The sequence below is a fragment of the Eschrichtius robustus genome, chromosome 5, assembly GCF_028021215.1.
Source record: "Eschrichtius robustus isolate mEscRob2 chromosome 5, mEscRob2.pri, whole genome shotgun sequence".
NCBI lineage: Eukaryota > Metazoa > Chordata > Mammalia > Artiodactyla > Eschrichtiidae > Eschrichtius > Eschrichtius robustus.
The window spans coordinates 27,328,487-27,340,530 of NC_090828.1; the positions used below are offsets into that span (position 1 = coordinate 27,328,487).

Genomic DNA, 12,044 nt, shown 5'->3' on the forward strand with positions numbered 1-12,044 from the left:
AGCTACAGAGTTTAAAGAAGTAATGAAGTACTCCAGGAGTTACTGAAGGGCTACACAAAACACAGAAACAGAGGATTGAGGATACTCCCGGCTTGATCATCTCTATGAGGACTTAAAGATAAACAACTCATAGTCTCCTTCAGAGTCTTTACTATGACATAGTCCATCACTTTGAGAAATGTTTTAATTGATAAATCTTAGCAACAAAAAGAGGATCAGCTGTTGACCCTAAGAACATCTTTTAAACCTAAGCAGTTTTTAAATAGGTGATCACGTAAAAAAAAAATATGATTTACTAAATGGCCCCTCGGTGGAGACAGACTTAATTTGATGTGGCTTTTTTGGTGGTGAAGAATGCTGGCTTCTCAGGGGAAATTGTTCAGTCTGTGAGAAGTGGAGTGAGGTGGGGCCCACCAGGTGAGCCGGCAGGGGGAGAGAAGGGGTGGGGGGACAGGGCCCTGCAGGGGAATTCATGCCAGCACTGGAAACAGAAAAGACTGATCACAAATAAAAGGGGGAGTGGGATGAATTGGGAGGTTGGGATTGACACATATACACTACCATGTATAAAATAGATAACTAATGAGAACCTACTGTATAGCACAGGGAACTCTACTCGGTGCTCTGTGGTGACCTAACTGGGAAGGAAATCCAAAACAGAGGGGATATATGTATACATATACACAAGCCTCCAAAATGTGTCAAAGATGATGTACAAGCTTCTCATGTTTATATTTTATTACACACACGATGCACACACAAACAGATATCTTTTCCTCTCCATTCTATCCCTAGAAATTTAGGGTGTCTCTGAAACACTACCTGCTTCACCTCCCAGTGAGCTCTCCTGGAACTCCGTGCAGCTTTACTTACTGTCAGTGACCGGCTCCATACAAAATCCTAGCAAGGCATGCAAGAAGTCCACTACGTTATTGAGAGAGTCCTTGTTCACATAATCCCTCATGGTTTGTCGGAACTGCATCTTATCTAGCTTGTATAACTTAGTGAGGCAGTTCTGGGCCTGCAAGGAAGGAAGAAAAGTGAAGAAGTCACAGGTACCAGCTTAAGCTAGGGATACCAGTGGTCTGCGACAGAAGCCCTCAAAAGGCAAAAGCTTCCATCCATCCCTGCTGGCTGGTGCCCACCAACCCTGCCAGCCCCTCTCGTCTGAGAATGCAGTGGGCAGAGACAGGCTGAGCAGTACTAGGTAGATGACTTTGAGAAGGGCTGCTCCTCAGGAAAAACCCCAAACTAGGGGCTAATGCTGTCCCAGAAAGAGCTCAGTATTTTTGCCAAGATCAAGATTTTAAGATCTCAATGAAAAAGCTTAAAGCGTAAAATTTAGGTAGGTGATAGGATTGGTCATCAAGGTTTAGAAAACCTCAAAGGGTTTGTGCCATGGGAAGGAGCAGGCCACTCCCATGCTCAGCTATCTTGAATTTAAGTAGATTTAATGGATGGTGTGAGGGGCTGTAGGAAGTGCTTGTCCAGAGTCCTCTTATATGGTCAGGAGGGAAGGATCTTTGAAACATGAAAGAGGCATAAAATAAAGGCAAGTCTAGTTTGTTGATTTTTGTGTCTGCTTCTGAATGTGGAAGTTTGGTATTTAAATAGAAGTTGGTCTTCAGGATATGAAAAGCAATTGACCATCCACTAGGCCCTGCTACTTAAAAATATATTTCTTATGATCCAGCAAATAATTTTGCCATCTAGCAAAGAAAAAGGAAGTAATCCCCACCATCAGAACAAATAAAATCACCTTCATTGGTTTGAGAAGGCCACAGACAGAATGCGCTAATACTATCTGAGACCCTTAGGGGGCTCCCTAACCCTCTCTTACTATTGAGAGAAAAATCACATTTGTGCAGTGCTTTGCTGTTTAAAATGTGTTTCTTGCTTGTAAGTGCATAACGACATTTGACTTTCACACTTTCTCTGTGATTTGAAGAGTTTCCCTATATTACAGTGGAAGAAACTGAGACTCAAAGAAGTCAAGGACTTTGCCCAAGTTGATACACCAAGTTTCACAGCAGAGCCAAAATTAGAAGCCAGGGTCTTACCTCCTCATAGTGGTTATTTCTCCGATGATATAATAGTCACATGAATAGTTTAGATAGTGATTGTTGGGGAAAATGTATCTAGATAACACCTACTTTGAAAAAAGATTTAAGATGACCAATAATAGAGATTAGTTGATATCTTGTGGAGAACAAGATCATCATAAAAAAGAAAGTCCTTAACAATGGAATGAAATGGGAAAATGATAAGAGAGAACTCCGGGTTGAGGGGAAAAAGCTAAAGATCAAGATGGGAGGGGACTTCCCTGGGGGCGCAGTGGTTAAGAATCCGCTTGCCAATGCAGGGGACACGGGTTCAAGCCCTGGTCTGGGAAGATCCCACATACCGTGGAGCAACTAAGCCCGTGCGCCACAACTACTGAGCCTGCGCTCTAGAGCCTGCGAGCCACAACTACTGAGCCTGCATGCCACAACTACTGAAGCCCACGCGCCTAGAGTCCATGCTCTGCAACAAGAGAAGCCACCGCAATGAGAAGCCTGCGCACCACAACGAAGAGTAGCCCCTGCTCGCCGCAACTAGAGAAAGCCCGCGGGCAGCAACGAAGACCCAATGCAGACAAAAATAAATAAAATAAATTAAAAAAAAAAAAAAAAGAAGGGAGGGGTGCCTGGGTGAGGACAACCTTAAAGGAGGATAGAGAAATTTGGACAATCAGACAGAAGCAAGGAAGTTAGATCCCCGAGAAAGCAGTCCCTGAGAATTGGGACTTATTGGTGGGCCTTAACGGTGGCCCAGAAGAAAATTTAAGTTACATGACCATTTTGACAAATCAAGGCCCAGAGAAAGATTCTTGGAAAACTCGAGAGGAAAAAGGAAGATTATAAAAGGTTGAAACTTGTAATTAGCAATAGGCATCCTGGTGTGACCTTGTTATAGTCTCTCCATCTGTATCACAAAGTCAGGTGGATTGACTTTTTTTTTTTCCCATTTTTCCTTTACTCGGTCATAGAAGATTGGGAAATTGGTGTTAACCAGAGGTTACTCATTGCTAGCTCTAAAGCAAGCTTCTTTTCTTATAAAATAAATGATTCTTGCTATAAAATGAAGCCTGTAAAGTACTTCTTGCTTCTCTGTAAAATACACCAAAAAAGGCATTGTTTCAAATCTGCTCTTTAGAGGCTATTAGAACGTCTGAATGAGTTCAATCAGAAGTTCAAGCAAGAATCAGAATATCAAACCATACGTATTTTGATTCTGAATGAATATTTTAAACTTCTCCAAGAGATATAAAGAGTGAATTCCCTTTCAATAATTTGGGACTACAAGCTAATGATTAGACTATTCCAGGAAACATGCTGGAATTGCTAGGCACTTTGATGAACATCGTTGCAATAATAATCTGTTTATTAAAAAAATAAAAGTATAGAGGACCTGATCTGGTAGAGGTAAGAAATGTCTTTGATTTCATAGAATTGGTTTTCTGCATGAGGAGTGATGTGGTTTCAGCCTTGAAGGCATTTATTCATACTGTGATAGAATAAAAATCAAAGATCAAAAATCACATACACATGTGCAGAGATGGGGGCAATGTCGGCTTTCTACTGCCTTATTACTTATTATTTTGATTTCTTAAAATTTGGGGCCTCAAAATCTAGATCTTGGTCAAAGTTTTCAAGTTTCAGAATTTAGAAGTTAATTACTATGAATAAAACTCCCACATGCAAATAATTAATATAATACAACACAATAGAATATAAAAGAAAGAGAATGATATACAGATGGATAGATAGGTAGATAATAGATTAGGAAAGTAACACAGCATGCTAAGGCTGTGTGAACATTTCACGACAAAACCTAATACCAAGGAAAAGTGGGCTGGCATTAGACTTTGACATGATCCTAAAACTCTGCTAAGTTATGCCAAAGGGTTTCCTGGTCTCAAATTTGCATCGACCCCTTATTTTTAAGGGAATATTTTCTTATTATTTCAGTTCAAAAGTATGTATGAGGGCAACTGTTGCAGTTTGGACTTGTTGTGGGTTATTGCTCAAGTCTTAAGTGAAAAGTAGTCACCAGTGGCGGCAAATGAAAATGAGCTGGAATTACATTTCCATGTTCCATTACAGAATTATGCTTTGCAAGCCTGAGCGCAGAGTTTCAAGTTTCACACAGTTCAAAGGGATATGATCTCAAATATTTAGTAGTCAAGGTTCATTCTCAAACAAAGCAGCCAGAAAATGACTGGCTACTTTTGTAGTCCTATTTTGTCCCAATAAGGGCCATTTTCCATATCTAAGAACAACAAACCAAGTCCTAAACTTTGATCCCTTTTTCTAATATAACATATGCTTCCATAGTACCCAGGCAGGTGATTAAAAAGTTATTTGCCACGGACTATCAGAAGCTTGCTAAATGTATTCATCTTTGCAATGTTTTTTCAAACTCTAATTCACATGTTCCAATTGTACACTCTTTTGCCAATTGGGAGTTGGCCTGCCCAGGCAGGAGGCAGAAGTGGTTTTCCCAATTAAACTTTCCTAAGCCTGGGTTTTAGATGTCTTGAGATATCTTGTGGGAATCCTCCCACCTTAAGACAGCATTAATTACCCTTACAAAATACAGTATTCTTCAGGGAACACTGACCCTCATTGTCAAAGGACTCATTCCTAATTTGGAGGGAGGGAAGAGGAAGAGGAAATGGAATCTACTTTAGTTCTCTTACATTCTCCCGGAATACCTGGTGTCTCAGACGATCCCCAGAGAGCCCTCGGTGTCCTTCTCCGCAACCATAGGCACATCCCAGAGACTTCACTATTTTGATGAGCATGGTTAGAGCAAGCCTATGGTTGCTTACAGGCGTACTTTCATCCTAGTACCCATGAACGAGAAAGCAAGAAGATTCTGTTCATTTAGTCACTAAGATTCTTTTGCTGCTAAGACTCTATTTTATTATTAAACCAAGTTTATACGTTTTGCAGCAAGCCCCTGCAATTTGGGAAATAGAATTGTCAAGGGCTCCACAGGCAAGCTAACTTTTCAAAACTCTTGAACGGACTTATGAGAAAGAAAATGTTTATGCATTTTGAACACCCTCTAGTGCTACAGGATATGAATGCAGACCTCTTTATTAGAAGACATGCTTTCATATCCTCGTTACACTATCAGAATAACTGTCTAGAGACAGTCTGGACTACCAGTGATGAAGGCAAGTAGCTTTTTCCAGAAGGTACCCTCATCCACAGGCTCCTGCTAATATCACCAAGCAAGGATTATTACTAAATTTCTGGAACTGATCAAAGTCTGAAACTATGAAATCGTGTGGCAATTTCTGACATTTTCAAAGGATTTTTCTAATTTTATACCTTCGCTACACTGTAATACTCATGCACAAGCAAAGAGAGAATATACCAAAAAATTTGTAAATATTCAGCATGGTTCTTTGTTTCAGGCTAAATCGGAAGCCCTCCCGAGGTGAACTGTGAGAAGTGTTATCATCCTCTCTCTTGACTCATTTAATCCTTGTTCTTAGTGAAGAACATAGCTTCCAGAAAAATGAACTTCCTTGAATTATTTCCAAAGAAGCATAAGGACGCTGTTGCTAAGGAATGATGCAGATCCCGGCGTGGGAGTGCCGTTACCTTCAGGAAGCGCCAACATTCCTCAGTCCTTCTAGCTACTTTCTGCTGTCAACACAGCCACCGCGGACCTGAGAGTCCAGCTCCCGTTCCTTAATTGCATATGATGTTAGGTAAATGAACTCATCTCTTTGTGTTTTATTTTTCTCACCTGTGAATCGAGGATCCTAATAGCTTCCCTTCCTACTTCATCAGCTTACCGTGCCAAACAAATGAAATAATGGATAAGAATTGCTCTGTAAATTGTGAAGGCCTTTTCCATCTTCATATGCTCAGGTTGATACATAAACTTTGGGGCCACCCACGTAGAAAGCATACTCAAATGCAGGGAGGGTGTGAAAGGGATGGGGGTTATCTAGACATCATGTGCTGTTCATTATGTGATGGGGTAGGCTCTCTGCTCCCCTAATGTTATATAATTGGTCCTTTTTTTCTAACCAAATGCTCATGTAGTGGATGTGGTGCTGGACTCCAGAGATGCCCCCTTCAGAACTGAACATTCCTTCTCTGAGCTGCTGGGAGTATTGATGGATGACAGCTCTCAGGTGAGTCCCTCTCCAGGCATTGCCCTTAGCTAAAGAGACCTGCCTTGACCCAGGTTATGCTCTCCTCCTGGAAGCAGTCTGCCTCCAATGGCTGGTCAAGAGCATAAAGAGTGTGTGTGGGGAGGTGTGTGGAATAAAGTGGGCTCCCTTACTTCACCCGGGGATTACTTTGAAGAGCCATCCCACCTCTGGAGCTCCCTGTGTGATGGGCTGAAGTCTCTGTTACAACTACATTGCAATTCAACTTCTCTCTCTGCCCCATCCTGCTTCTTTTGCACCCCACAGATGTTGATCCTGAGCAGACACCCCAGGAAACCTCCTGTGCGCATATCTCCTTGTCTGAGTCTGTTTCTTGTGAACTCTACAGCTCAGATGCTTGTAAATGGAAGACTCAAACATACATACACACACACAGATACATACATTTATTTATTTATACATGCATACATACATACATATCAAATTCAGAAATGTTTTAAATTCAAATCTTAGCTCCATAACCTTGGGCAAGCTATGTAGCCACTCTGTGCCCTACAAAATAGGAATCATAAAAATATGTATTTCACAGAGTTTGTGAGGCAAAACAGGGAAGGCATGTAATAATAGCAAAACCAGTGTTAATTATTATTTCTAGGTGTGGGGCACTGCTATCCATTGGGGGCAACATTGTGCAAATTAGAAAAGGCACTCCTCTGGGTGGATGAATGAGAAAAAGGTGAATCCTTCTCAGTAGCTGCAGCCCTTGGGTAAACAGCTTGGTGAGCAGAGCTCAGACTGGATTTCAGTCCTGTCTGGACTCCTGAGCCGAGAGCCCTTGTGGAGTACACAGCCTGCACAGCCAAAGGTCACCCTGGGTAAGGGCTGATTTGGAAGACTGACTTACATACATTTAAAGACTATTGATATCATAGGTTCCTTTAAAGCAAATTCCTAGCTCCAAAAGCTTTTTGTAAATATCTATTTGTATTTCTTTGGACCTTCAGATGTCCTTGGGATTTTGGCTCCTGTAGTAGAAGACATTCAGAAAGTTGTATCCAGCTACAGCCAGAAATCAGGACACATATTAAATAACATTTCAAGCTCTCAGTACCAGTTAGTGGCAAATATAGAAATAGAAATTAGATCTTCCTTTCTGAATTAATCAATTCCCGCATGCTCCTGGCATTACTAGGTTGCAAAATTAGATAAACCTCCTGATTCCACTGAAAATAACAGATGGGATAGAGGCAGAACAGACCTGTGTGACTCACAAGTACAATGCATCTGACCTACGGTCAGGTATGATTTTATAAATTCTCTGTATTACAAAGAATATTATTTTGTAGAACTAACTACAAAACATTTGTATCTTTGGTGGCTGTTTTGAAGAACACATTATCTGACTTTGTAAAATCCCATCCTGATCAAGTGATAGTTTTGGTTAAAGTAGCATTTATATTATCAAGTTTCTAGTATGATATCTAGATTTTAAATAGGCAAGAGACTTGCAGTTCTTTAATAAGAAAGTAGATGAAAACACTACTTGGGGGACTTCCCCGGTAGCGCAGTGGATAAGACTCCGTGCTCCCAATGCAGGGGGCTTGGGTTCGATCCCTGGTTGGGGAACTAGATCCCACATGCATGCCGCAACTAAGAGTCTGTATGCCACAACTAAGGAGCCCACGTGCCGCAACTAAGGAGCCCGGGAGCTGCAACTAAGGAGCATGCCTGCCACAACTAAGACCTGGTGCAACCAAATAAATAAATATTAAAAAACAAAAAAAATCTCCCCACTACTTGGGTGAAATTTTTGAGCTAAAAACAAAAACAAAACAGAAACAAAATTCTAATAATGAACTTCAGAGATCCTCATAAACATAACAAAGCCCTCATCAATTTAGGGAACATCTAAGCTTTACTGATAAGAGCTTATCAAAATTTCACAACTTTAATTTTTTTCTTTCTATTTTCCCCTGAATATTATGACATAATGACATAGCACTATCCTCTCTCTGAGTGGCCACCTAAATTGACAGGTAAAAAAATTGAATATTTAAGAATCTCACTGTTTGCTGTGTTTATAAATTTGGTCCTTATAAACTTCTATTTGTTTGTTAATTCCTACATAACTGTTGATTGAATAACTCCTTAGATCTTAGGATTCAATATCAAATCCCTTGTGATCTATATCATCATTTAGATAATTTTCATCTACAGTGAGATCTGAGGATCCTTGGATTGTCCTCAGTGATGTTTGGGAACATAAGAAGTTGGGGACCTTAAGTACCAGAAGAGTCTATTAGAATTGGAAAACGTATACATGATTGAGGCAGGAGAAGAAATCCTAAAGAAAAGCTTAGGTTCAGGAACCTAAGAATATTGGGGCAGGAATAATTAGATCAGAGTCCACAAATATTGGGAAAAATGAGAGTAGACAATCAGGGAAGAAACAGAGATGATAAATGCACATTAAACATGCATCGGGTAGGACTGGAAAGAGATGGAGAAAAAAATATAAAAGAGGAAAGAGCGCTGGAACACTTATTCAGATGTAAAAACCTGATAGCTTACAAGAAAATAACAATTTATATTCTAGATAATATATAGGTGGTAGAACTCTGTACAGTGAAATCTTATACTTCTAAACACTTGGCCTGATGTGTAGATTGTCACCTGTTAGAGATTCAAATCTCTTGTTGATTTCAATTCCTTAATAGCATTTTCCAACTAAAACCCCAAATTGAAAGCAGCATAAATTATATGAGTTTAAGCTGCAGTAGTTCTTATTTAAAATTCAAATTAAAAGAGAAAACTAATTATTGACGTTAAGCACTGAGATCATAAATCAGGTGTTGTCAAGTCAAAGGGAATTAAGTTCAGGAACAATCAGTAATAAGAAAGCTAAAGACACCTGGAAGTGACACACTGAGACATAAGAGAACCAAGGCTAGTCTTCCAAACCAACTAACTAAACAAAAATTTTCCCTTTCTTTCCCTTTACCTGTGATTGAAGTAGGCTACCTAAAAATATGTTCCTTAAATCAAGAGAAAGAACTTTATTTAAATTTTTTCAGGAAAATTATACTGCTTATTATGGACTAAATGTTTGCATCTCCCCCAAATTCATATGTTGACGCCCTAACCCCCCAGGGTGATGGCATTTGGAGATGTGGCCTTTGGGAAGTAAATTTTAGGGTTAAATGAGGTCATGAGAGTGAAGTCCTGGTACAATAGGATTAGTGCCCTTATAAGAAGAGACACTGGAGAGCTTGCTCTCTCTTTCTCTGTGTGCACATAGAAAAAAGATGTCATGGGAGCACATAGCAAAATGGCAGCCACCTACAAGCCAAGAGAAGATGCTTCAGAATGAAATCTACCTTGCTGGCACCTTGATCTTGGACTTCTCAGAGTCCAGAACTGTGAGAAATAAATTTCTGTAGTTTAAGTAACCCAATCTATTGTATTTTGTTTTGGCAGCCTGAGAAGACTAGAATGCCACTCCATTAGGTCAGACCCTGAAAGTTTTGAGAAAGAGACTGTTGTTGGCAGACTGAGAATTATGGCAATGTAGTGTATCTGAGATATTCTCTTGCAGAATTAACATGACCAGGGAATTAGTTCTAACATTGCTTGGATGGCGATGGCTTTTGAATGTAGGATACAATTTCACGTAACTGTTTTTACTAATGCCTGCTGAGAACCTAATGAAGAGATTTCTAGACTCACCACTTTCTTGCTCTAGTGACTAGCTGCTATTCTGAGTCAACAAATTGCTGGCAAGCAAGAATTGGAAAGAAATCAGGAACAACATTTCAAGAGGACACAAAAGGTGGTTCAGTCATACCTTCTCTTGGTTCTTATCATTCTTCTCATAGGGGCCACCTCCTCCTCCTCCACCTCCACCTCCATCACCTCCTCCACCTCCTCCATTACCACCTCTTCCATCTTCTCCTCCTCCATCTCCAGCTCCACTAACTGAAGGGCCCCCAAATCCACAGGTGGAACTTCCAGATACTCCTTTGAACTGGAACGTTCCCTCACTTGGTCTTTTTTCCACAGTCACATTTTCCTTGTTTTCACTCTTCTTTCTGTTCTTTTCTACACAGGGCACCACACCAAGTTGAAGCAAGCATTCCACAATGTTCAGTGCCACGTCGCAGATGCGAGAACTGATGTCATGGTTAAGGACAAGATAAACAGCCTTCAGAACCACCTGGGGGAAGACAAAAGTAAACTGAGAGTGATTAAGTTACTTGAATTACCTCTTCCTAAATAGATTTGGTTATTCCATTTAATACATTTCCTTTAGGCTGTTCTATGCACTTAAGCATAAATAATTCAGGTGATTTTCAGATGATCTTATTAAGCTGCATTGGGACCTTGTGTATGTGCTTAATATAGAGTACAAATCACCCAAGGGATTAAAAATGTATAAGTGTGTTATCTCACTTAAGGACTATAAGACTTGCCATAATATAGACAGTTAATGGAGATAACAAAACATAATGAATTAATGGGAGAGTAATTATTTGCCCAAATGGAAACTTGTTCAACTGATTTTTAAAATCAAAGTGTTATAATTCCCTGCCAATAATGCTTTCTACCAATAATGGGTGAAGAGAAATGGTTTCCTTACACACAAAATAGAGGAACATTTGCACATTCGCAATTGCATCATTATCTACATTCAATTTTAAAAGCAAAATATTTGCATGTTTAAATTATGTCCTTTTATTGATTTTAATATTTTAAATTATTTGCTGAGCCAGGTTCCCTAATGTGAAATAAAAAATTGTGTGACATATTTGTAAAATATAACAACCCTTTCATATGCTAATAACCATAATCAAGACAGGCATTCTTGAGAATGCAGGTTTAAATGTTTTAATGGACTTCTATTCATTTTCTCCTGCTATATGGGTGGTTTATAGTCATGCTGCTTATATAACAAAATGAAACAAACTGAGAATTTTTTACTTCCATTCTAGGAAAGAAGGACTTAGCGTGCGCGCGCGCGCGCACACACACACACACACACACACATATATTTACTACGTGTATTCAGGATTCACTAATGTTTTTAGATTATAAAAATATTCTGAGATCAGATCAAATCTAATGTAATGCTTAAGAAAAAAAAGAAAAGAAAAGGTGCATCTAAGATGGGTGATACACTTGTGAAATTTTTTTTTAAAAGGATAGCTTTTTCAGGGACTTCGCTGGTGGCACAGTGGTTAAGACTCCACACTCCCAATGCAGGGGGCCGGGGTTCGATCCCTAGTCAGGGAACTAGATCCCACATCTATGCCAAAACTAAGAAGGCCATGTGCCTCAACTAAGGAGCTGGCGAGCCGCAACTAAGGAGCCTGCCTGCCGCAACTAAGACCCAGCACAACCAAATAAATAAATAAATATATTTTTTAAAAGGGTAGCTTTTTCATTTAAAGGCTCAACATTTCTAAGAATTTATATGCACATTTTATCCAACATTGTAAAAACTGGGCCAAAGATTCTATATCTTTCAAGCTTCAGTAAGAAAAATTCTTGCTCCTTACAGAAAGATCAAGCATGCCATTCCTGTGGACAAAGTTATTGGTCCCATCAATATGTTCTGTGTCTTCCAAGTAGCTGTAGTTTATGCAGGAGTCTGTGAGGCTTCGAGGCAGGTTTGCACATGCCAGGGGTTCATGTGGCATCTCAGGTATAGGCACCTGGTTGCAGAGCTTCCTCATATGCTCACTGAAAAAGTCTGCATAGCCTACGTTGAATGACGCCAATGTGGTATTGAAGGTTGCAACTGTGATAGTGGAGATCTGGGATCGAACTAAAAAAAGGAAAGCGATGTCTTAGTTTTCCCCATATTAAC

The 12,044-nt window shown here is 39.8% G+C and overlaps 1 protein-coding gene across 3 annotated transcripts in view; it reads right to left on the reverse strand.

Moving 5' to 3' along the window:
- The window catches only part of UNC80 (unc-80 homolog, NALCN channel complex subunit), a 232,901-nt gene that overhangs the window by 177,103 nt on the left and 43,754 nt on the right, over positions 1-12,044 (reverse strand). For 2 of the 3 annotated variants that reach the window (XM_068543795.1, XM_068543796.1), the window contains exons 12-15: positions 11,734-12,002; positions 10,023-10,391; positions 4,742-4,888; positions 874-1,021 (exon numbers count right to left, since the gene is read on the reverse strand). In XM_068543795.1, the coding sequence (XP_068399896.1) occupies positions 874-1,021; positions 4,742-4,888; positions 10,023-10,391; positions 11,734-12,002 (933 nt within the window). The remainder of the gene's footprint in view (positions 1-873; positions 1,022-4,741; positions 4,889-10,022; positions 10,392-11,733; positions 12,003-12,044) is intronic. The other variant, XM_068543797.1, reaches the window with a different exon arrangement.